This window comes from Macaca nemestrina, chromosome 1 (genome assembly GCF_043159975.1).
Source record: "Macaca nemestrina isolate mMacNem1 chromosome 1, mMacNem.hap1, whole genome shotgun sequence".
Taxonomy (NCBI): domain Eukaryota; kingdom Metazoa; phylum Chordata; class Mammalia; order Primates; family Cercopithecidae; genus Macaca; species Macaca nemestrina.
The window spans coordinates 109,837,846-109,865,045 of record NC_092125.1 but is presented as its reverse complement, the minus strand read 5'-3'; the positions used below and the strand labels follow the sequence as shown (position 1 = coordinate 109,865,045).

Below are 27,200 nucleotides of genomic sequence, written 5' to 3'. Positions count from 1 at the left end.
TATGTCCTCAGAATTCAGTGCCCTTTAAGGCTCTTGCCAGCCTTTCAACCCAAGCCATTTCTTCCTCTGATTTCCATATTTATTTTGATAGTGCCACTGTTTTTAGTCTCTCACACTGGTTCCAATACTTACTGATTCTTCAGGACCTTTGGCAATTGTCACCTCCTTTATGAAGTCTTTCCTAATTTCTCAACAACCCAGTATATTTTCTCTTCCCCTTTCTCTCCCCTTCCTCTTTTGCACTGATTTTCAGCTTTTGCTTTTTGTTTTATTTTGTTTTTTTACATACATATGTTTCTGTTATAACACCACATATTTGTTCCTGAAAAACCTCACATTCTATAAAAACATGCACTAAAAAAAGGGTTATGAGAATATAGGGTTATAAGCAGACCACTTAAAATCTACATGACTATGAAAAGAAATAAAAAATTCATATAATTTTTTAATCAGAGCCCTAATAAAAATAGTAACAATTATAATAAAAATACTAGCATGGTTAAATCTCCACTGGCATTTGCACCTAGAAATAGAGCCAGTCCATCCTCTGCAGCCTTATTCCTGGGTCTCATGTTTTCTTCAAATTATAAGGTCTTGAAAATACTCACTTCTCATAAAGACTACTTTGTCAAAATTAAAAATACCATATGGAGATAGCTTTCTTCATCAATCAGTGTTTGATTGTTATTTTGTTTTGTTTTGCTTTTTAACACAGTGCAATATATTTGCATCCTTTGTATTTGCACTTGCCCTTTCCCTGTTTAGCATAACACAGTGGAAAGTGCAACAGTTCTTGAAGCTACAAAACCAAGTACTTCTTGCAGAACACACGTCTGTAGGATTATCATCTTTTTTTCTTAAGGTATTGGTAAGGCTTCCCCTTTAATCGTAAGAAAGCGTATCCATTCTGGAAAAATTACGTATGAAACAATATGCCTTCTGTGTTAAACTGACACCATTTCCATATTTATTCATCTCACAGAACTAAAGTACATTAAAGAAACATGTATGTAGCAGAATAAATTATATTACTTTGATCATCGTTCACCCCATTGACTGTGAACTCACTGGGGACAGGAATTGTCTTTAACTTATCTGTGTGCCTGCAACAGTGCATGACATACTGCCTTATGGGGACTCAAAAAGTATTTGTTGACTTAAATTATTTGTTCTGCTGTATAATAAATATAAATCTGTACTATATGGAAGGTCCTGAATATGAAGATTAAAAAATGTAAACATGGCTTCTCCTGGCCCCCTTTTCTGTCGGTACCTGCCTCTTAAAATCATTAAGTACTAAATTTAGAGATTACGTGCTATTACATACTCACCTCTGTCAACCATGTTGAGACATGTTCTGATGCTTCTTAGAGATTAAGCCCAGTCTGTGTAAAATTCTACCAACTTTGTCTCCATTTCACTGGTCAATCATTATTACTAAGAGAAAGCAGTAGGGTTTGCAAATCAACTAGTCAGTTTTGTTGTGCTGTATTGATTCAAGTGGTGGAAATAGTTCCTTCTTTCAGCAAGGAAATTACAACTTCAGCTAGTGGAAAAGAAAAAAAAGAAAAGAAAAGAAAAGTGGAACTACCCATTATTAAATTCATTTTTGTCACAAAGCAATTACAATGGAAATATATTTCCTTATTTAATTCTTACCTTGGACAAAAGGCATTTAATTTTCTATAGTTGAGACAGTTGCTAAATATATGACTTATAATTGTCATAGTAGTGATGTATCACTACCATTCAATAATTATTAGATCTAAGGCATTGTACAACAGATCACTCAAGTGAAAGGGGGATAAATATAAGTTCTATCTTTCTTCAGAATGTAAAAAGGCTTCTGCAGAACCCCAAAGTGACAGAGTTTGATGCTGCCCGCCTGGTGATGCTTTATGCTTTACATTATGAGCGACACAGCAGCAATAGCCTGCCAGGACTAATGATGGACCTCAGGAATAAAGGTGTTTCTGAGAAGTATCGAAAGGTAACCAGTTTCCATATTAGCCCACCAAACAGGAACCAACTCTGTTATTATATTCTTAGCTCTAACAAATGATAAATCATATTATTTTTATTTACAGAAATGTATAAATCTGTATTTTCATTTTTGTTTGCTTAATAAAATTATTTTCTTATGAAATGGGCTTCCTGATCCCTAAGCAATCAAAATTTGCTTCTCTTAATAGCTCGTGTCTGCAGTTGTTGAATATGGTGGTAAACGAGTCAGAGGAAGTGACCTCTTCAGCCCCAAAGATGCTGTGGCTATCACCAAACAGTTCCTCAAAGGACTGAAGGTATAGACATCTCCTCTATGCTCTCCTAAGTGAGAACAGTCGAAGCCCCTGAGGCTGAGAGTGAATGAATATGATCTTCAAAGTATCTTGAAGATTGCTGCTAATTTAGTACTATGTCAATTAAATGAAATTAAAACTGACATCCTCTTGAAAGCTTTTTCTTTTAGTGCTTTCTGTATTAGAACTGTATCAGCATTGGACCAAATAACTGGGCGGGAAATAACTGGAGATATTTCCGGGAAATACTCAAGAAGAAAAAGACAAATGGTTCTGATAGTCACAGATATTTTAGTCCATTTGTTTATAATTAAAGATTTGTTAGGTAGTTTCTTAAGGAAATTAAAGATGAAGCAAACATTTGATATTTTAAAAATACTTAACTGTTTTCTTAAAATACTCAAAAATTAATTCTAATCTGCTAGCTTTTCTTATGTTTCCTGAAGTTTTTCTGTTTTCCTGGGTATTTCCAGTCTTTTTTGTACATGATCCTTTCCTTTTATTTGCTCTACCTATCATTTAACATTTTCACAGAAGGGTAAGAGGCAGTGAAGACATGATAAAGGATTTAAGCAATCCCATTTTTAAAAATTCCTTTACAATAACTAGCACTAAATTACAGAGTAATTTTTATGAGATTAGAACATTTCTGACTGATTAAAATAATTGTGAAATTTACCACAGTTCCTATTTAAATCTATCCCATGAAATCTCTATTGAGTGTATATCCTTTTCTGATATGAATATTACTAATTCTTATATTGCTAGTTTCCCAAAAATGACATAAGAACCATTTTCCCCTGTTTTAGGGAGTAGAAAATGTATATACACAGCATCAACCTTTCCTACATGAAACGCTGGATCATCTCATCAAAGGAAGGCTTAAGGAAAACCTATATCCTTATCTAGGCCCCAGCACACTCAGAGACAGGTAAGCTAACAGAGATATTAATAATAAAAGCCAGAAACACTGAACAAATAGAAAATTTAGAGTAATGTTAAGCACTAAAGCTGAGGTTATACCATTCTTCTCCTTTCTTCTGTTAAGATTCTTTTGGTTTTACATATGTCAGTATTAGATATGAATTCCTCTGCTAAGTCTGAAACATTTATTTCTTTTGTACTAAAGAAACAAGTGTTTTGGAGTGCCTCAAATCCTTCTGTACTTCAGTATCAAACCAGTTTACTTATGCCAATTAAGGTTCTGTTCGATGGCATCTGGCATTTGGTGTTTCAAACATTAAGGCCAAAAATAGACTTGCTGCCTGATTGCCCTCCAGAGCAGGTTGTTACTATTTTTACTGAGGACTGGACTTTGCCAAATGTTGCCAGCACACAAACTGAGAGATCTAATTAATAAAGTACATTTGTTACACAGGAGCAAAGGATGGCTTTCTTTCTGAGTATTAACTAAAGGAAGCAATAATTGTCATCTTAATCCAGTGGTTAATTTTTAATAAAAACAAAACTTATCCAGAACAACTTATTTAGGCCAACCCGAAATTTTAAATATTGTATACATAAATTCTACCTAGTTAAAAATTATATTGTTATATTTCTTAGTTGGACCACATGTTATCTAAAGGGGCTAACATATATACTTGAATCCTATTGGATAGATAAATGTGAAAATTTTACTGTTGACATAATTGTTCTATTATTTCAGTTAATAAACATCTAAGAGCCTTGGAAGTATAGTGTTTTATAAACATAATGAGATTCTGAATGGGAAAAATGTTTTGAGATACGTAAATGACTCTTTTATGTGACAAAGTGTATTTTTTCACGTTGTCCTTTAAAAAAATTTTTTCTGTAATTTGGTACAGAACAGGAAAAAAAATCATCTTTTAAAAGTCCAAGGTTGAGAGGCAGAACATTTGGTGTTAAATTCAGAGACACTCATTCAGATAAAATGTTTAAGGACCTTGGATCAAGATCCAGAAATGTCAGCTAAGTGGGAAGAATGAACGCCAGCCCAAAGTTATGCACCTATCTGAGAGGCTTTTTAAAAAACATAACTATTCTTGAACTTTCGCATTAATGTGATAAATAAAAACATTAATTTGCTTATGAACTTATATAAGAATTACTGAACAAGAAATTAGCTATTTATTGCCAAAGGGAAACCATAGGCCACCAGAAGAATGTACTGTGCGTGATCAGTACACAGCAGAAAACCTTTCTAATTTACATAATTCATTCCCACACAAAGCTCAAAATTATATTCCTTGAACAAAATGCACATTTATCAGTTGTCAACATCTGTTACCATTTGTCACTATAACCTAAGTATGCATATAGTTAATAATTCAGTTGCTTTGTCCTTTTATACAACAGATGTTGATTGAATGCTTTCAGTATGTCAAGAGCTGTTGTAGATGCTGGCGATATAGAAGTGACAGGAAAGACAAGGTACCCGCCCTCAAAGAACTTACATAGAGACAATGAGTAAACAAGTAAACTAATGAAGAATATAATTTTACTAAGTGCTATCCAGGAAATAAATAGGGTAATGAGCTTCAAAGTAATTGTAGGGGTGGGGAGGACTACTTTAGATGGAGAGAGAACCTATCTGAGAGGTGATATTTAAGATGAGCTTTGAGTCATAAGAAAGAACCAGACCAGGCATGGTGGCTCACGCCTATAATCTCAACACTTTGGGAGGCCAAGGCGGGAGGATCACCTGAGGTCAGTAGTTTGAGACCAGGCTAGCCAATGTGGCAAAACCCCGTCTTTACTAAAAACACAAAAATTAGCCTGGCGTGGGTGGCAGGCGCCTATAATCCCAGCTGCTCATGAGGCTGAGGTAGGAGAATCACTTGAACCTGGGAGGTGGAGGTTGCAGTGAGCTGAGATTGCACCATTGCCCTCCAGCCTGGGCGACAGAGTGAGACCCCATCTCAAAAAAAAAAAAAAAAAAAAAAAAGCAATCACACGATGATTAGGAGAAAAAGCATCCAAAGCAGAGAGAAACACCAGAGCAAAGGTCTTGAAGAAAGAGAGAATTTGGCAAGTTAATGAAACATAAGGGAGCCCTGCTTGGCTGGAGCATAGTGAATAAGGAGGAAATAAGAGGTTGAAAGAGAGGCAGGGTTGGATCACATCGGTTCTCGACGACCCTAGTAAAGAGGTTTTTTTTTTAATGTTATGGGAAGCCATTGAAGAGTTAAGCTTATGAGTAACATGAACTTAATTGTGTTTTAAAAGATCATTTGTGGTGAGAATGGATTATTGAAGGCAAAAATAGAAGCAGAGAGACTACTAAGGAGATAACTGCAGTAGTCCAGGTGAGAAATGGAAGTGGTTTGGGTAGGAGGCCAAGAGAGAAGCCAGAATCAACAGACATATTTAATGACACAGATTTATGGAACAAAGGTAATAGAGAAGTCAAGAATAACTCTCAGGCTTTGAGGAGAAACAGAGTTTTGTTGTTCAGTTGGCGATGCCTATTAGATAACAAGTAGAAATGTCACATATTGAGAGTCAACAAAAATATTAGTAATATTAAAACCATGGAACTAGATAAGATCACTTAGAGAAAAAGCATAGAAAAGAGAAAATAAGAGAGCCCGGAACTAAGCACTGAGTAGAGAATAAGGAGCCAGCAATGGAGACTGAGGAGGAAGCAGAAAGGTAGGAGAAAAACCAGCAAAGCGTGGTGCCATCAAGAGCAAGTGAGTAATAAACTGCATCCAAACTCTGAGAGGTAAAGAAGGTGAAGAAAGTAAAGAATCCATCTGATATGGCAACATGAAGGTCTTTGATGATATTCTCCCCTGGTTTCAGTGAGGTTGGAAGCCAAATTAGAGGAGTTAACAAGATAGAAGATAAATTGGAGACACTTAAGAAATTTTGTGGCCAGGCGCGGTGGCTCACGCCTGTAATCCCAGCACTTTGGGAGGCCGAAGTGGCCGGATCACAAGGTCAGAAGATCGAGACCATCCTGGCCAACATGGTGAAACCCTGTCTCTATTAAAAATACAAGAATTAGCTGGGTGTGGTGGTGTGAGCCTGTAATCCCAGCTACTTGGGAGGCTGAGGCAGGAGAATCGCTTGAACCTGGGAGGTGGAGGTTGCAGTGAGCCGAGATTGCGCCACTGCACTCCAGCCTGGTGACAGAGTGACATTCCGTCTCCAAAAAAAAAAAAAATTGCATAAAGGAGGAAGAGAAATGGAGTGGTATCTAGAAGAAATTGTGGGCTCAAGAGAAAGAGGTTCTGGAGCATATGTGTAACCCAATGAGAATTATCCAGTAAAGAAGAGCAAATAGGTAATGCAAAAGAGAAAGAAAGTGCTACAGAAGTGAAGTCCTTAAGGAATCCAGAGAACAAATAGAGGGATTGCCTGTGATAGGTGCAGAGGTACTTTCATTTTAACAGGAGAGAAAGCAATATGTATAGATACAATAGGTTTGTAGTTTTGATGGTGAGAACCTGGGGTCATCATGTCTGATTTTTCTCAGTAAAATATGCCAGGTTACCAGCTAACATAAGGGGTATAAAGAAAAAACATTGTGGAACAGTCATCCTGTAGGCTAGGAATCAAGTTTAGTAGGGAAATATAAGTAGGAGTTCTAGGCAAGGTTGAATGCCTAGAGAGTTTTGTGGTCATTGATTTAAAATATAGCCAGTAAGCTTAATTGTGTGTCTTTCCTCTGGAAATTTTGAACCGCTTCAGATTAAACGTGGAAAAGACAACTAATTGGGTCCAACTAGGATTTGGGGAAATGGAAACAGGAGAGTGTATTGGATCATGAGAAAGGTATTGGTGAATGAATTGGAGATTTGATGAGGCCAAAGAATTATTACAGAAGAGTATTAGTATAGGTAAATTGGAAGCTGAGAGGTAGTTATTGGATAAAGATATTTTGAATTCAAGATTTCATAGGGGGTTCAGAAGAAGTAATGAAGTTTAGATTGTAAGCATGGATGTGGGTGGTTGTAGTGGGTAGAAGAAAAGATCAGGATTGCTAAGGAGACCAGGATGTTAAATGAGTAATCCACAGTGATGTTAAAGTCACTGAAAATCTTGAAAAGAGAAGGAGAAAAAGGAGGACAAGTAAGCCAGAGCTAACGTCTTCAGGGAATAAAAGTGACCAGGAAAGGAAGTCAGGAAAAAGTGGTGCAACTACATTATGAGCTTCTAAAATAGTGGAAATTTTGAAGGAAGAAGGCAAAGAAATGGTTACAAAACTACAGTGAGTGTCACAGAACATACCTATACCACCTCCTGGCCATGCCTAACAGAAGGAATACTGCAAAGGACTTGAAAATACTCTTATTTGCCAATTCTACTTCTAAAAGCTTACTGTATAGATATTCCTGGCAAGTACACAAAGATACTTAAGCAAGGATGTTCACTGAAGTAATAGCAAAAAAAACTAGGAACAAGCTAAGTATCTATTAATAGAGGGCTGATTACCTAAACTACAGTACAATACTACGTATTCTTTTTTTTTTTTTTTTTTTTTTTTTTATAGACGGAGTCTCGCTCTGTCGCCCAGGCTGGAGTGCAGTGGCCGGATCTCAGCTCACTGCAAGCTCCGCCTCCTGGGTTTACGCCATTCTCCTGCCTCAGCCTCCCGAGTAGCTGGGACTACAGGCACCCGCCACCTCGCCCGGCTAGTTTTTTGTATTTTTTAGTAGAGACAAGGTTTCACTCTGTTAGCCAGGGTGGTCTCGATCTCCTGACCTCATGATCCTCCCGTCTCAGCCTCCCAAAGTGCTGGGATTACAGGCTTGAGCCACTGCGCCAAGCCTCTTTTTTTTTAATGACATAACTCTTCATGGGTGATATGCAAAGCTTTCTAAGATATATTGGATAGAAAAGCAGAATGTTATAACATTTCTTTTCTTTTTTTTTGAGACAGAGTCTTGCTCTGTCGCCCAGGCTGGAGTGGTACCATCTTGGCTCACTGCAATCCCAGCCTCCTGGGTTCAAGATACTCCTGCCTTAGCCTCCTGAGTAGCTTAGTAGAGATGGAGTCTTACCATGTTGGTCAGGCTGGTCTCGAACTCCTGACCTTGTGATCCACCCACCTCGACCTCCCAAAGTGCTGGGATTGCAGGTGTGACCCACTGTGCCCAGCCATAACATTTCTTTTGGGTAAAAAAACTGTAGAATCCTGGGTGCAGTGGCTCATGCCTGTAATCCCAGCACTTTGGGAGGCCGAGGTGGGCTATTATTTGAAGTCAGGAGTTCGAGACCAGCCTGGCCAACATGGTGAAACCCCATCTCTACTAAAAATGCAAAAATTAGCCAGGCATGGTGGCATGCACCTGTAGTCCCAGCTACTCGGGAGGCTGAGTGAGGAGAATCACTTGAACCAGGGAGGTGGAGATTGCAGTGAGCCGAGATTGTGCCATTACACACCAGCCTGGGTGATAGAGCAAGACTCTGTCTCAAAACAAAACAAAAAAAGTGTACATGTGTATAAATATGTGCTTGACTATACATATGTATGTATATTTTATATATATAATATATTTTTACAAGCACATATATGTATAAATACAGTAACTCTCTTTTTTGTTTGTTTTGAGACAGGGTCTGGCTCTGTAGTGCAGACTGGAGAGCAGTGGCATGATTTCAGCTTACTGCAAACTCCGCCTTTTGGGCTCAAGCCATCCCACCTTGTTCTCGTAAGTAGCTGGGACTACAGACACATGCCACAGTACCTAGCTAATTTTTGCATTTTTATAGAGACAAGGTTTTGCCACGTTGCCTAGGCTTGTCTCAAACTCCTGAACTCAAGCAATCTGCCTGCCTCAGCCTCCCAAAGTGCTTGGATTACTGGCATGAGCCACCATGCCCTGCCTACAGTAACTATTTCTGAAACAATAATCAAGAAGTTGTTAATAGTCGTTACCTCTGGATATTGAGACAGTAGTTAGTTAGTTACATATCTATCCTTCTCATTAGTTATTGTATTAGGTATTGTAATCTTGAAGTAAATACTACGTTTTGTTCATCTTCGGGGTTTTCACAACATTTAACACAGTGATTTACAAATAGTAGATGTTCAATAAATTCTATAGGCATCTCTTCTAGTTGATATGCCAATATTTATAGTTGGAAAATTTAAACCAGAGAATAAATTTAATTGATGCTATAGAAAATTTAGACTTTTGAAGTTCATAAACAATCCTCCTATAAAACTTTCTGGCTCTGCATTCACTTGGCCACACTATCAGCTCTAGCCACTTTCTTGGCCCTGTATTGTATTGAAAAGAGTCCTTGATTATAGTGATATTTATTATTATTTGTCTCATCATAATAGAAACTCTAGGTTTTATTGTTGCTATAATAATAAAAAATATCAAAGGAAATGTGGCAAGAACACAACTTTGCAAAACGAAAACACTGGTGAAAATTTTTTTAGCCCTAGCTGTTAAATTAGTGTTTAAGCTGTTTGGCAGTATAGCTATATCCATAAATTGGATTTGATCATTCTGCAGATGGGATTCTTGCATACCCTGTTTTTCAAGCTAATTTTTTTTTCTCACTCTAGAATTGCCTCTTGTCTCTGATAAAGGCAAGCAACTTTTTCATTTGGTGAGGAAATGGAGCTATATGATCATGCATTCCAGAATCAGTCAATTCAAAAAGGAAGTACTTTTCATGTTTACACAAATGTAGTAGAATCTTGTCACTACAGCTTATTTTTTGTTTCTGTGAAGCAGCAGTCCTTTTCCATTGACCTTTTTTTTGTAGTAAATGCTCATAAGAACCGTATCATTTGTAAATATGTTCAAAAATTACAATTTTAACCGTAAGTGTAATGCTCCACAAAATAGATAAAATGTTGCCTTTTGAAAGTTTGTGTTTCCACCTAACTTAACCACATATAAAAATAATGTTAAAAATTCTCAATAAGGTGGGCAATGTGGCTCATGCCTATAATCCCAGCACTTTGGGAGGCTGAGGTGGGCAGATCACAAGGTCAGGAGTTCAAGGCCAATGTAGTAAAACTGCGTCTCTACTAAAAAAATACAAAAATTAGCCGGGTGTGGTGGCAGGTGCGGTGGCAGGCGCCTGTGGTCCCAGCTACTCGGGAGGCTGAGGCAGGAAAATCACCTGAACCCCAGAGGCAGAGGTTGTAGTGAGCCAAGACTGCGCCACTGCACTCCAGCCTGGGCAACAGGGTGAGACTCCATAAAAAGAAAAAAAAAAACTCTCGACAAACTTGGTATTGAAGGAACATACCTCAAAATAATAAGAGCCATCTATTCCCAACACTCTGGGAGGCTGAGGCGAGTGGATCACGAGGTCAGGAGATAAAGCCCATCCTGGCTAACATGGTGAAACCCTGTCTCTACTAAAAATACAAAAAATTAGCCAGGTAGTGTGGTGGGTGGCTGTAGTCCCAGCTACTGGGGAGGCCAAGACAGGAGAATGGCATGAACCTGGTAGGCGAAGCTTGCAGTGACCCAAGATCGAGCCACTGCACTCCAGCCTGGGGGACAGAGCAAGACTCCATCTCAAAAAAAAAAAAAGCCTTCTATGACAAACCCACAACCAACATCATACTGAATGGGCAAAAGCTGGAAACATTCCCCTTGAAAACCGGCACAAGACAAGGATGCCCTCTCTCGCCACTTCTATTCAACAAAGTATTGGAAGTCCTAGTGAGGGCAATCAGGCAAGAGAAAGAAATAAAGTGCATCCAAGTAGGAAGATAGGAAGTCAAACTATCTGTTTTTAGACGACATGATTCTATATCTAGAAAACCCCATAGTCTCAACTCCAAAGCTCCTTCAGCTGATAAACAACTTCTGCAAAGTTGCAGGATACAAGTCAATGTACAAAAATCACTAGCATTCCTATACAGCAACAACAGCCAAGCTGAAAGCCAAATCAGAAAGGCAATCCCATTCACAACTGCCACCAAAAAAATAAAATACCTAGGAATACAGCTAAACAGGGAAGTGAAAGAGCTCTACAGTGAGAATTATAAAACACTGTTCAAAGAAATCAGAGAAGCCACAAACAAATGGAAAAACATCCCATGCTCATGGATAGGAAGAATCAATATCATTAAAATGGCTATACTGCCCAAAACAGTTTACAGATTCAATGCTATTCCTATCTAACTACCAACATTCTTCACAGAACTAGAAAAAATTATTTTAAAATTCATGTGGAACCAAAAAAGAGCCCACATAGCCAAGGCAATCCTAAGCAAAAAGAACAAAGCTGGAAGAATCACATTACCCAACTTCCAACTGTACTACAAGGCTACAGTGACCAAAACAGCATGGTATGGGTACAAAAACAGGCACATAGACCAGTGGAACAAAATAGAGAGCCCAGAAGTAAGGCGTCACATCTACGACCATCTGATCTTTGACAAGGCTGACAAAAACAAGCAATGGGGAAAAGACTCATTCAATAAATGGTGCTGGGATAACTGACTAGCCATATGCAAAAGACTGAAGCTGGACCCCTTCCTTATACCATATTCAAAAATTTCAACTCAAGATGGATTAAAGACAAATGTAAAACCCAAAACTATAAAAACCCTGGAAGACAAACTAGGTAATACCATTCTGGACCTAGGAACAGGCTAAGATTTCATGTCAAAGACGCCAAAAGCAATCACAACAAAAGCAAAAATTGACAAATGGGATCTAATTAAACAAGAGCTATTGCACAGCTAAAGAAACTATCAACAGACTAAACAGACAGTCTACAGAATGGGAGAAAATATTTGCAAACTATGCATCTGAGAAAGGTCTAATATCCAGCATCTATAAAGAATTTAAACAAATTTACAAGAGAAAAACAACCCCATTAAAATGTGGGAGGCCAAGGCAGGTGGATCACCTGAGGTCAGGAATTCAAGACCAGCCTAGCCAACATGGTGAAACCCCATCTCTGCTAAAAATACAAAAAATTAGCCAGGAGTGGTGGCTGGCACCTGTAATCGTGCCACAGAAGGCTGAGGCAGGAGAGTCGCTTGAACCTGGGAGGTGGAGGTTGCTATGAGCCAAGTTTGTGCCATTGCACTCCAGCCTGGGCAACAAGAGTGAAACCCTGTCACGAAAAAAAAAAAAAAAAAGTAGGCAAAGGACATGAACAGCTGCTTCTCAAAAGAAGACATACATGCAGCCAACAAGCCTATGAAAAAAAGCTCAGTATCACTGATCATTAGAGAAATGCAAATCAAAACCATGGTGAGATACCATCTCACACCAGTCAGAATGGCTGTCATTAAAAAGTCAAAAAATAGGCTGGGTGTGGTGGAGCATGCCTGTAATCCCAGCAATTTGGGAGGCCAAGGTGGGCGGATCACAAGGTCAGGAGTTCGAGACCAGCCCAGGCAACATGGTGAAACCTCTTCTCTACTAAAAATACAAAAATTAGCCAGGCCTGGTGGCGTGTGCCTATAATCCCAGCTACTCGGGAGGCTGAGGCAGGAGAATGGCTTGAACCTGGGAAGCGGAGGTTGCAGTGAGCCGAGATTACACCATTTCACTCCAGCTCTGGGCGACAGAGCAAGACTCTACCTCGGGGAAAAAAAAAAAAGAAAGTCAAAAATAACAGATCCTGGCGAGGTTGCAGAGAAAAGAGAACCCTTATACCCTGTTGGTGGGTGTGTAAATTAGTTCAACCATTGTGGAAAGCAGTATGGCAGTTCCTCAAAGATTTAAAAACACAACTACCATTTGACCCAGCAATCCCATTACTGGGTATATACCAGAGGAATATAACTCAAATTCTACCATAAAGACACATGCAGCTGGATGCGGTGACTCACGCCTGTAATCCCAGCACTTTGGGAGGCTGAGGCAGGTGGATCACCTGAGGTCAGTAGTTCGAAACCAGCCTGGCCAACATGGTGAAACCTAGTCTCGGCCGGGCGCGGTGGCTCAAGCCTGTAATCCCAGCACTTTGGGAGGCCGAGGCGGGCGGATCACAAGGTCAGGAGATCGAGACCACAGTGAAACCCCGTCTCTACTAAAAATACAAAAAAATTAGCCGGGCGCGGTGGCGGGCGCCTGTAGTCCCAGCTACTCAGGAGGCTGAGGCAGGAGAATGGCGGGAACCCGGGAGGCGGAGCTTGCAGTGAGCCGAGATCGCGCCACTGCACTCCAGCCTGGGCAACAGCGTGAGACTCCGTCTCAAAAAAAAAAAAAAAAAAAAAAAAAAAAAAAAAAAAAAAAAAGAAACCTAGTCTCTACTAAAAATAAAAACAATTAGCCAGGCATGATGGCAGCTGCCTGTAATCCCAGCTACTTGGGAGGCTGAGGCAGCAGAATTACTTGAACCCGGGAGGCGGAGATTGTGATGAGCCAAGATCACTCCACTGCACTCCAGCCTAGGTGACAGAGTGAGACTTCCTCTCAAAAAAAAAAAAAAAAAGACACATGCATGGCCAGGTGGGGTGGCTCATGCCTGTAATCTCAGCACTTTGGGAGGCCAAAGTGGGTGGATCACCTGAGGTCAGGAGTTTAAGACCAGCCTGACCAACGTAATGAAACCTCATCTCTACTAAAAATACAGAATTAGCGGGGGCATAGTGGTGCAGGCCTGTAATCTCAGCTGCTTGGGAGGCTGAGGCAGGAGAACTGCTTGAACCTGGGAGACAGAGGTTGCAGTGAGCCAAGATTGTACCATTGTATTCCAGCCTGGGCATTGAGCGAAACTCTGTCTCAAAAAAAAAAAAAAGACACTGCACACGAATGTTCATTGCAGCACTGTGCACAATAGCTAAGACATGGAATCAACCTAAATGCCCACCAATGACAGACTGGATAAAGAAAATGTGCATATACACCATGGAATATTAGGCAGCCATTAAAAAAATGAGATTATGCCTTTTGTGGGAACATGGATGGAGCTGGAGGCTATCACCCTTAGAAAACTAACGCAGGAAGAGAAAACCAAATACTGCATGTTCTCACTTACAAGTTGGAGCTAAATGATAAGAACTAAGGAACACAAAGAAGGAAACAGCAGACACTGGGGTCTACTTGAGCAGGAAAGGTGAAAGGAGGGAGAGGAACAGAAAAGATAACTATTGGGTCCTGAGTTTAATAACTGGGTGATGTAATAATATGTATGACAAACCGCCATGACATGTGCTTATGTAACAAACTTTCACATGTACCCCCAAACTTAAGATAAAAATTTTTGAAAGAAATAATGATTTCCAGAAATCCTATATGTTAATTTTTTAATTTTTTAACAAAATAAGATATTACCCTTGATTATCCTTGTATATCTCTATACAGCATGAGCTAGCTGCTGTTTTCTAATGTTTGCTGTCTGCATTAATTAATGCTTTGGTTGCTATGGTGAATTACAGAGCACAGGAAGATGCATACAAAGAATTGAACTTGTGTATTCTACTTAGCTTCAACCATCATATGGAAAAGATTTGCTGTATGTTTTACCATTGGCTTCATCAGAACATCTACTTTTAAAATTCACTGGGAAAAGGAATGAAAAGGAAAAATGTCAGGGGTATTTAAACATTGTTTTTCATAGATGTTCTTCCTTAAGTCAGCTTGAATAAGTAGTAGGAGGAGGCTCAGGAAAACATTTATTAATGTTTTCATAACCTAATGTGACATAGTCATCTTTGTGAGGTATACAATTGAGCCAAGCTCTAAGAGCCTATCCCTGTATCTAGGTTTTGTCCTTACATTTATATAACCTACACCCACAGTTTACCACCCATGACATTTTCTTTCCTCTCCAGTAGTACAAAAATACCCTGCCACCCTGAAATGATCAGACTGAAGGACAGTGTTCTCTTGCTATGCTAAAACCCACTTGAATTTGTTCCTTCCCAGTTTTTGCCTTTCTTTTCCATGAGAGACAGATACATTCTCCAGGCAGGTGATGGTCAGAGGATAGCTATGGAGAAGCAACATCGTTTTCCACGATGCTCTCATTTGTCTGCTCAACCGCTTTTTAAATTGACTTATCAGATCAGGAGCTCAAAACAAAGGTGTTAACTGTCTGATTCTTCCCATTAGTCACCAAGATGGTCACTGTACCCCTGCAAGAGAAAGATTCCCTCCCTTCTTCTTAATAAAATAATCTGTGCAATTCATTTATTTACTTAAGTAAATAAAATGTATTTATTTGAGTAATCCATTATGCAATTTATTGAGCAAATATATATATTACTTTCCTACATTTTTCATTTTTTTGGTGAATATAATGTCCTTTCAGCCTTGAGTATTTTATTGTTTCTGAACACTTTAACTGCCTCTTATCTTCCTGCTTTTTACATAGTCTGTAACTATCTGGGTAATTTTTCAGTCTTCTTCTTTCCTCCCTCCCCTTTTTTGGAGTCCTCCATAGTCTCTTCTCTTCATCCTTTTGTCCATGTGTACCTGCCGTGTTTAACTCCCATTTATAAGTGAGAACATGCTATATTTGATTTTTCTGCTTCAGAGTTATTTCACTTAGGATAATGGCCTCTTGCTCCATCCATGTTCCTGCAAAGGACATGATATCATTCTTTTTTATGCCTGCTTAGTATTCCATGGTGTATATATACCACATTTTCTTTATCCAGTCCACTGTTGGTGGATACTTAAGTTGGTTCCGTAGCTTTGCTATTGTATATAGTGCTGGGATAAACATGAGTGCATGTGTCTTTTTTTATATAATGATTTCCTTTCCTTTGGGTAGATACCCAGTAGTGGGATTTCTGGGTCAAATGGTAAGTTGTTTTTGTTTTTTGTTTTTCCTTTCTTGAGACAGCATCTCGTTCTGTTGCCTAGGCTGGATGGAGTGCAGTGGCACAGTCACAGCTCACTGCAACCTCGACTTCCCAGGCTCAAGTGATCCTCACATCTCAGCACCATCTACCTGCCCCTGGCCTCGCCAAGTAGCTGAGACTATAGGGGAATGCCACCAAACTGGACTAATTTTTAAAAATTTTTTTTGCAGAGCTGGGGGTCTCACAATGTTGCCCAAGTGGATCTCGAGCTCCTTGGCTCAAGCGATCCACCTGCCTTGGCCTCCCACAGTGCTGGGATTACAAGCATAAGCCACCAGGCCCAGCCTTTTTTTGTTGTTGTTTTTAAGGAGGAAGAGGGGACATGAGCAAGGACGTACCCTGTGCATTTGCTCCCCTCCCTGTAGCTTGATTGCTAGTTCTATTTTTAGTTCTTTGAGCTAGCTCTATAATGTTTTCCACAGAGGTTGAATATAAATTTATATTCCCACCAACAGTATATGAGCATTCCCTTTTCTCCGCATCCATGCCAACGTCTGTTGTTTTTTGACTTTTTAATAAACCAAAATAGTAAGAGCCATATATGACAAACCCACAGCTAACATCATACTGAATGGGGAAAAGTTGGAAGCATTTTCCCTAAGAACTGGAACAAGATGAGGATGTCCACTCTCACTGGTCCTATTCAACATACTAAAAGCCCTACCTAGAGCAGTCAGGCAATAGAAAGGTAAGACATCCAAATTGGAAAAGAGGAAGTCAAATTATCCCTGTTCACATTTGGTACGATTATATACTTAGAAAACCCTAAAGATCCCTCTAGAAGATCCCTAGACTTGATAAGTGACTTCATTAAAGTCTCTGGATACAAAATCAACATACAAAAATGAGTAACATTTTTATGCACCAGTAACATTCAAGCCGAGAATCAAAGTAAGAGCGCAGTCCCATTTACAATAGACACATACACAAAATACTTAGGAATATATTTAACCAAGGAGGTGAAAGACCTCTACAAGGAGTACTTAACATTGATGAAAGAAATCATAGATGACACAAACAAATGGAAAAACATCCCATGCTCATGGATTGGAAGAATCAATATTAAAATGATCATATTACCCAGTGCAATCTACAGATTCAACACAATTCCTATCAAATTACCAACATCATTCTTCACAGAATTAGAATCCTAAAGTTGATATGGAACCAGAAGAAAGCCTGAATAGCCAAGGTGCTTTAAGCAAAAAACAAATCCAGAGTGACATTGCCTGACTTCAAATTATACTATAAGGCTACAGTAACTAAAAAAGCATGGTACTGGTACAAAAACAGACACATAGATCAATGGAACAGAATAGAGAACCCAGAAATAAAGCCACATACCTACAACCAACTGATCTTCAATAAAGTCGACAAAAATAAACAATGGGGGAGGGACACCCCATTCGATAAATTGTGCTGGGAAAATTAGCCAGCCATATGCAGAAAAATGAAATTGGACCCCTATCTCTTAACCATATACAAAAATTAACTCAAGATAGATTAAAGGCCTAAATATAAGACCTGAAACTATAAAAGTCCTAGATGAAAATCTAGGAAAAAAAATCTCTGGACATTGGCCTAGGCAAAGAATTTATGAAAAAGATCCCAAAAGCACATGCAACAAAAACAAAAGTAGACAAATAGGACTTAATTAAACTAAAGGGCTTCTGCACAGCAAAAGAAATAACCAACAGAATAAACAGACAACCTACAAATAATGCCTCCAACAAAGGACTAATATCCACATCCTACAAGGAACTTAATTTTAAAAAAAAACAACCCCATTAAAAACTGGGCAAAGGACATGAAAGACATTTCTCAAAAGAATTATAAGTGGCCAAAAAACACTTGAAAAAATGCTCAGCATTACTGATCATCAGAGAAACGCAAATGAAAACCACACTGAGATATCTTATACCAGTCAGAAAGTCAGATGCCACCACTCTGGTTTTACCTTCCTACCAGCTCTTCTGAAGCCTTTGTTATTTTCTTTCTCTCTCTTGCTCTCTCGCTCTGGCTCTCGCTCTCTTCTCCCCATCACCCCATTATTTTCAGCCTCTTCTCTGCCGACTTCTTTTCCACAGGTTATAATCATACTAATTTTCTTTTGTTAAATAATAAATTTAAAGCCTTTAGTCCTAGATTTTCCTGTAAGTTATGTCCTTCCCTTCATAGCCAAGTTTCTTGGATAAAGAAGTCCACAGTTACTGTCTTCTGTTTGTCAACTCTTACTCCACTACAACACACTAAAACATTTCTTGCAAAATCACATTAGTAAATCCAGGGGACTCTGAATTTTCACCTTCCTTTCCCCACTGCATCATTTCACACTATTAACCATTCTTTTCTTCTTAAGACTCAGTTGGCCCTCAACCTTTCCCTTCTGGTTCTCCTCCTACCTTTCTGAAAATGTCCTTCTCAGTTGCTAATGCTGGCTCCTCTTTTTACTTGTATTGTGGTTGTTAGGGACTCACCAAAAAAATCTGTCTTTTGGTTCTCTTCTCATTCTACATGATCTCCCTAGATAAAACTCATCTATTCCCATGGCTTTAGCTACCACATATTCAGGGAAAGCACTAGACCTGAATATGCAGATGTCTAGTGGGCATCTCCATTAAAATATTCCACAGGTATCTAAAACACAACGTGTTTGTGTCTTATGCTCAGTAAATGTCCTTTTTCTCAAATCTAAACCACTACACCTAGTTACCAAAACCAGAAAACAGTTATGGACTCCCCCTTTACCCCTATCCTCCACATTCAGTCATTGACCAAATACTGAAGAATATGTATTTTTTGTGACTGGACATCCACTACCTCCTCTTTACCCTTTCTAGGATGTCTTTAGTTCTAGGTTTCATCATATCTTCCCAGAAGTCTCACACTAACCTTTTATTCTCCACCTTTTCCCAACAGTTACACCCAATTCATTCTTGCACGGCTGCCAAAACTATCCTTCAAAAAAGCAAATTTGGCTGGGCACGGTGGCTCACACCTGTAATCCTAGCACTTTGGGAGGCCAAGGTGGGCGGATCACCTGAGGTCAGGAGTTCAAGATCCCCAGCCTGGCCAACATGGTGTAATCCTGTCTCTACTAAAAAATACAAAAATTAGTCTGGCGTGGTGGCACGTGCCTGTATTCCCAGCTACTTGGGAGGCTGAGGCAGGAGAATCGCTTGAACCCAGGAGGCGGGGGTTGCAGTGAACTAAGATCGCACCACTGCACTCCAGCCTGGGTGGCAGAGAGAGACTCCATCTCAAAAAGCAAATTTGATCCTGATAACCTGTGAAAACCTTTCAGTGATTCCCCCATGACCTGTAAGATTTGAGGTCTTCTGTGAGCTGGCTTATGCTTCTCCCTCTTTCTCTCACTATGTCCCCAACTTCACTTCTGCCCCAAAGGAAGAGTTAGGATGAGTCCAAAGTTTTTGGCCCAAGCAACTAGAAGGCTAAAGTGACCATCAAGTAAGATAGGGAAAGCTATAGGTAGAACAGGCTTAGGGAAGATTGGGGATTTAAAACATGTTGAGTTGAGAAATAATTAAACATCCAAATGGAAATGCCAAGTAGACAGATATTTAAGTCTGGAGTTTAGAAGAAAGGTCTGGGCTGGAGATGGAGATTTGGGAGCCATCAGCAGATAGATGTATTTACAACCAAAAAACTGGGTGTGCTTATCAAGGGAAGGAAATGTGCTGTTTCTCTGGTAATTAGTAATGTAACCACTTGTCAGTGTGGCTGTTGAGCACTTGAAATGTGTCTAGTGCTACTGGGGAATTAAATATTTAATTTTTATTTTGGTTAATTTAAATTTAAATAGCCATAAGTGACAAGTGGCCACTATACTAAATGGAGCAGATGGAGGGAATGAGTTTAGGTTAAGAAGAAAGGAGGACCGATGTCTGGGCTCTGAGTATTCCACCATTAAGAGGGCACAGAGATGAAGTGGGACCATCAAAGGATACTGAAAAGTAGCAAGGGAAAAAATCAAGTATGAAATTTTCTGGAAACCAATTGAAGAAGGTGTATCCAGGAGGAGCAAGTGATCACCTCAGTCATATGTTGCTGACAAGTCAAGTAATATAAAACTGTTCTACCTCACCTATCATCAGGCAATAGTTTCATAAGGAGCTCGCAACCTAGATCCCTCCCATGCGTAGTTCACAGTAGGATTTGCACTCCTATGAGAATCTAATGCCTCCACTGATCTAAGAGCAGGCAGAGCTCAGGCCTGAATACCCGCTGCTCACCTCCTGCTGTGCCCCCACAAGTTCCTAACAGACCACGGACTGGTATTGGTCCTCAGCCTGGGTTTGGGGACCCTTATCATAATTGACACTTTACCATAACAACCTCTTCATCATTGGTAGCTTGTATAACTGTTTTATGGAGGGAGGTTTTTTTGGGGTGTGTTTGTTTGTTTGTTTTTGAATATGGAATCTCACTCTGTTGCCCAGGCTGGAGTATGGTGGCACGATCTTGGCTCACTACAACCTTCACCTCCCAGATTCAAGCAGTTCTCCTGCCTCAGCCTCCCGAGTAGCTGGGATTACAGGCACCTGCCACTACACCTGGCTAATTTTGTATTTCTAATAGAGATGGTTTCACCATGTTGGCCAGGCTGGTCTCGAACTCCTGACGCCAAATGATCCACCCACCTTGGCCTCCCAAAATGCATACAGGCATGAGCCACCGTGCCTGGGCTTGTATAACTTTTACTGGGGAATCTCTGCAATTTAGAGACTATCTGAACATTTAAAAATAGCCACAATAGCTGATTCTGTTTCAGTGAAGTCCCACAAGAACAAATACTCTCTTAGTTAATTCCTTCAAGGTATTTTAGAAAGAGAGAGAGAGACAAGCAGGAAGGAAATGTAGGGTTAGGGTTTTTTTCAAGATTTATACACAAGCATGTATATTCCTTGATTAAAGATGTTTCTGGTTAGTTTTGTGCAATAACATTCAAAATGGATGCTTCTGCTTGATGTAGTTTTAGTGTCCAATGAGTGATTTAACAAAATTATTTGCCTAGTAGGATTAATTTTATCTTCTTTTGATAGCATGAGAAAAGAAAAACAGGACAAACATTAGTGATTTTGAAAATAATTTGATCTCCTTCTTGGTGATATCTACAGAAGGAGCTGATATGAGGAACATTCATTTTGCTATGAAGCCATTTTGATAAGGATTGAAACAGGAAACAGTAAAACAACACAGTGCTACTCAAGTAAAGCTAGTGACTGAGCTGTGTTCACATGTCCAGTATCAGCTACACTCATGGTTTTTTTTTATTTCTTTTTCTTGGTTTATCAAAGGATTCAGAAAAAATATTTCAAGAAAAGATGGAGTTCCTAGAAGCACCATTAATTTATGTGTCCCATTCTTTTTTTTTATACTCAAAATACTAAATGTTTCTAGTTCCCATGTTTTGGGGACATGCGAATATGCCAGTTCTTTCAAAAATGTTTTGAGGTCCTTGGACAGAGGCCATTGTAATAGCACTGTACTAAGTATTTGACAAAAGGCTTATACATGAAAGGAGATGTGTAGTATTAATACAAGCATACAAACATAAAATACTGCTGTATTGATATCATGTGACGGTAAGGCACTCTGCGCCCTCTTGAATATAAAAGAATATTTCTACATTTGGTTCCAGCAAACACTATTGTGCTATTCTGAAATCCACAGCACAGAAATTATAAGACATCCGCTCATAAACAGAAAGCAAATCACTATTCAGCATTTCCTGCTCTGTTTCCTGCCAATTTCAGATAATTAAAACTTTTTTTAAACCTTTTATTCTATTCTGCTTTAATTCTGCTTCCTCCACCAAAAAAAAAAGGTTTAGAAATTAAAACTCTGTGTATATAAGTCACAGTCCTTTTTTTTTTTTTTCTTATCCTGTGATATTATCTCATTCTTCATTATTGCAGACCTCAGGATATCATTGTGTTTGTAATTGGAGGAGCCACCTATGAAGAGGCTCTAACAGTTTATAACTTGAACCGCACCACTCCTGGAGTGAGGATTGTCCTGGGAGGCACCACGGTGCACAACACGAAAAGGTAAAGGAGAACATTCATTCTACAGCTGTGTCCTCCTTCCCAGAGGATAAAGCTTAAATTCCCTTTATGTTGGAAAAATTTGGTCAATACTAACCAAACTGCTGTAGACTGAAATTCTCTGGTGTTTGCAGCTCCAGAATAATTTAAGAATTTGTGAAACAAAGGATCTATAGTAGTTAAGTTCATTAAGTTCATAAATCTCTTTATTTGGTCAAAGACCTAGAAATTAAGAACCATCTTACACTGTTAACAATTTGTATTTCCTGTGTGTTCAAAAAAGGAGAAACCCTTGGACCTACTTCATAAGGAAGGGGGAAAAATTAAAAATTGTTTTTTTTTGTTTTTTTTTAAAGAAGGAGAAACCTAATAGCCACAGCTTAGACTTTCTTAATGGTATTGAAGTCTGGGAGTTTTTCTATTTGGTTGATTAACTTTATTCACTTAGCAAGTATTCAGTAAGAATGCAAAGATGAATAATCTAAAGATCCTACCTCAAGTTATTGTCTATTAGGAAAGATTTAAAAATAAGAAAATAACGTGCCCAGAGAGGCAGATGAAAGGGCCAAGGATTCTCAGAGTGACTAAGGGAAATTAGCACATGTTTCACATAGAAGATAGTATATTAGCTGAGCCTTGGGTGAAAAGGACATATGGAGGGAGAGCACATTCTAGGTTCAGTTAACCACATGAACAAGTTATAAAAGCTGTAGGCAACGGGCGAGATGGCTCAAGCCTGTAATCCCAGCACTTTGGGAGGCGGAGACGGGCGGATCACGAGGTCAGGAGATCGAGACCATCCTGGCTAACACGGTGAAACCCCGTCTCTACTAAAAAAATACAAAAAACTAGCCGGGCGAGGTGGCAGGCGCCTGTAGTCCCAGCTACTCGGGAGGCTGAGGCAGGAGAATGGCGTGAACCCAGGAGGCGGAGCTTGCAGTGAGCTGAGATCCGGCCACTGCACTCCAGCCTGGGCGACAGAGCGAGACTCTGTCTCAAAAAAAAAAAAAAAAAGCTGTAGGCAACATACATACACAAAGAACAGCAAATAGTCAACTAGCTGGAATGTGTGTAATAAAGTGAAAAGATGATTGAATGCCATCATTGTGGAAGGCCTTGAGTGCCAGGCTTGGGAATTTATACTTTTTTACATAGAAAATGGGGAATTATTGAAAGCAGTGATTACAAGAAAGCCACAGTGTTTAAGGAAGATTAATTTGGCAGCTAAAGGTAGAAGAGGAAAAGACTGGAGAACCATGACATGATTGTTGAATCTAAAGATTGGTGACCCTGAGCGATCTATGCTGAGCCATGTATGCATAGATAATTTGGAGTCATTAAAAGTATTTATATACTTTTTTATTTTGTAGGATTATTTGGTTTTTAATGTAACTTTTCTCTTTTATTATGGAAGTAATATATGCATATTCTGAATTTTTTTAATTCAGAAAGTACAAAGTACAAAGTTTCCATAATCTAACCACTTGTTACATTTTAGTGTTTTCAGGCCTTTTTTCTAAGCCTGTATAGATGTTTGTGTGACTGTGTGGGCAGAAAGGGATTTCATCATACATTCTGCCTTTTAACTTTCATTTTGCAGTCTGATATAAACATCTTCTAGTGTTGAATATATAATCATTCATTCATTAAACAAATATTTATTGGATAAGATTTCTTGGGTTTGAATCCTGATTTCCCTCATACTATTTTTGTGAACTTGGGCCAATTACTAACCTCTTTGTTAGTGTCCAGAACTCACTGGCCATTTATATATTTCTTTTGTGAATTGCTAGTTCATATTCTGTGCCCATTCCACAATTGGAGTATTCCTTTTTTTTTCTTAATAATTTTTTTTAATGTGGCACATCTATACTATGGAATACTATGCAGCCATAAAAAAGGATGGGTTCATGTCCTTTGTAGGGACATGGATGAAGCTGGAAACCATCATTCTGAGCAAACTATCGCAAGGACAGAAAACCAAACACCACATGTTCTCACTCATAGGTAGGAATTGAACAATGAGAATACTTGCACACAGGGTAGGGAACATCACACACCGGAGCCTGTCGTAGGGTGGTGGGAGGCAGAAGGGATAGCATTAAGAGATATACCTAATGTAAATGACGAGTTAATGGGTGCAGCACACCAACATGGCACATGTATACATATGTAACAAACCTGCACATTGTGCACATGTACCCTAGAACTTAAAGTATAATTAAAAAAAAATAATAATTTTTTAAATTCTATGTATATAATTAAGGTTATTGGCCATTTGTCTAGTATATATTTTGCAAATCTTTTTCCTCTATATATTTTTTTATATTATTCACAGTGTTTTGTTGTATAAAAGTTTTGTTATTATTTTAATTTTATATTGTCACAGCTACCTGTGATTTCTGCCTTTGGTGTCATGCCTGGAAGGTTCTTTCCTACCCAAGATTATATAAATACTAACATGCATTTTAAAAATTATTTTTAGGATACATATTTAACATGATATCTTTACAGTCTATCAGAATTTTAGTTTTGTGTAAACAGTGCTGTAGGGTTTCCTTTTATAACTTCTACAAAAATATTACAGTGAGGGGCTTTTTTCTTCTTGACACCAAATACACCAGGTCTTTCCCACCACCATTTTTCCAATTTTCCAGACACTAACTGGATATCTAACAATTTAATTCAATTCTGACACGATCTACCTAGAGTTAGCATCTCATCTCGAAGTTAAAAGGGCTTAACCCCACAAGACCACCCCTACTTCAGATGCCAGTCACAAGTCCCAGACCACCTGAGTGACTGGTTGTAAATCAGGGGTTCCCATGACCCCTTTCTCAGGTTTGATAATTTACCACAACAGTTCACACAACTCAGGAAAACACTTTACTACATTTGCCAGTTATTATAAAGGATACAACTCAGGAACAGTCAAATGGAAGAGATGCATAGGGCAAGGTATAGGGATGGGGTGTGGAGTCTCCATGCCTGCTCCAGGAACACCCACCCCACCCCAGCACCTTGATATGTTCACCAACCCACAAACTCTTCGAACACTGTTGGGTAGGGGTTTTTATGGAGGTTTCGTTATGTGGGCATGCTTGATTAAATCATTAGCCCCTAGTGATTGATTCAGGCTCCAGCTATTTCCCCGGCCCTGGAGGTTCAGGTGTGAGGCTGAAAAATCAAAGTTTCTTTTAAAGGCTTGGCCTTTCAGGCAACTAGCCCTCATCATGAAGCTACCTAGAGGCCCACCAAGAGTAATCTCATTGAAACAAAAGACAATCCTGTCACCCTCAGTACTCAGAAAATTCTTAGGGAATTAGGAGCTCTGTGCCAAGAATGGGGACAAAGACTAAATATCTTTCTATGATACTACATACATACACTTATACACAGGCATTTCATTATGTACAGAAAAGTATATAAATGATAAAACAGCTCATTAAAACATTGCAAAGTAAATATATCTATTAAACGACCACTGATTGTAATGATCAAGAAATAGCACACTACCAGCACCCCCCACAGCCTTTCTTATTCCTCATGCTCCCTCCTTGTCACAGATCCCTGCAAAGTATTCATTATTATGACTTCTGTCACTGTAGATTAGTTTTACCTGTTCTTAAAAGATATTTTTTTAATAAAAGAAGAAATAGGCTGGGCATGGTGGCTCATACCCGTAATCCCAGCACTTTGGGAGGCCAAGGTGGGTAGATCATATGAGGTCAGGAGTTTGAGACCAGCCTGGCCAACATGTTGAAACCCCGTCTCTACTAAAAATACAAAAATTAGCCAGGCGCGGTGGCAGGCGCCTGTAGTTTCAGCTATTCAGGAGGCTGAGGCAGGAGAATGCTTTAACCTGGGAGGTAGAGGTGAGCCGAGATCATGCCACTGCACTCCAGCCTGGGTGACAGAGCAAGAGTCTGTCTCAAAGGAAAAAAAAAAAAAGAAGAAGAAATAAAGACTAGATTTAATCTATTTCTGCCTTTCTCACAAATAATATAAGAATCTTAGTGTTTTAACTGTAATCAACTTCCTCCCAATTTGTATACTATCATTGTCCAGTGTTTTGGTTTTACCTTTTTAAATTCCCAATCATTATTTTCAGTAGTTAATGTTTATTTATATTTACCCACATATTTGCCCCCTTTTCCCCCTCCACTTTGTTTCTTTCCTCCTGGCTCTTTCTTCAATTTTCTTACTAAAGAACATTCTTGCCTGAATCCCATGCCTGTACTCCCAGCACTTTGGGAGGCCAAGGTGGGCAGATCACTTGAGGTCAGGAATTTGAGACCAGCCTGGCCAACATGGTGAAATCCCATCTCTCCTGAAAAATACAAAAATTAGCCAGGCGTGGTGGCACATGCCTGTAATCCCAGCTGCTCAGGAGGCTGGAGAATCGCTTGAACCGGGGAGGTGGAGGCTGCAGTGAGCCAAGATCGAGCCACTGCACTCCAGCCTGGGCAACAGAGCAAGACACCATTCTATATATATATAGAATAATATATTCTATATTGGCCAGTAGTTTAGGAGGCCGTGGCAGGAGGATCACTTGAGCTCAGAAGTTTAAGACCAACCTGAGCAATATAGAGTGACCCCGTTTCTACAAAAAAAAAAAAAACGTAAGAATTAGCTTGGCATGGACTAGGCATAGTGGCTCACACCTATAATCCCAGCACCTTGGGAGGCCAAGGCAGGCAGATTGCTTGAGCCCAGGAATTCAAGAGGAGTTCAAGGAGTTCAGCCTGGGCAACATGGTAAAATTTTGTCTCTACAAAAAAACACAAAAATCTGTTGGGCATGGTAGCATGTGTCTGTGGTCCCAGCTACTTGGGAGGCTGAGGTGGGAAGATCACAAGTGTGGGACATTGAGGCTGCAGTGAGCCATGGTCGTGTCACCGCCCCCTAGCCTATCTGAATGAAATCCTGTCTAAAAAAAAAAAAAAAACTTTAATATTTTTTCAGCTATTGTTCATTTTGATGCCTTTGTCTAAAAGTGTTTTCATTCAGCTAAGTTTAGAATTTCAGGTTGATAATTTTCACTTACTTAAAAGTAAGACAACAATGGAATACTGTATTACTTGGTATGAA

General features: G+C 39.2%; 1 protein-coding gene across 4 annotated transcripts in view; it reads left to right on the top strand.

Moving 5' to 3' along the window:
• LOC105497797 (vacuolar protein sorting 45 homolog) overlaps positions 1-27,200 on the top strand; it is an 82,545-nt gene that overhangs the window by 24,361 nt on the left and 30,984 nt on the right. For 2 of the 4 annotated variants that reach the window (XM_011769169.3, XM_071086300.1), the window contains exons 11-14: positions 1,832-1,990; positions 2,193-2,300; positions 3,107-3,228; positions 21,978-22,109. In XM_011769169.3, the coding sequence (XP_011767471.1) occupies positions 1,832-1,990; positions 2,193-2,300; positions 3,107-3,228; positions 21,978-22,109 (521 nt within the window). Of the gene's footprint in view, positions 1-1,831; positions 1,991-2,192; positions 2,301-3,106; positions 3,229-4,123; positions 4,576-4,634; positions 5,104-21,977; positions 22,110-27,200 lie in introns of those variants that run through there. The other 2 variants (XM_011769170.3, XM_071086304.1) reach the window with 2 other exon arrangements.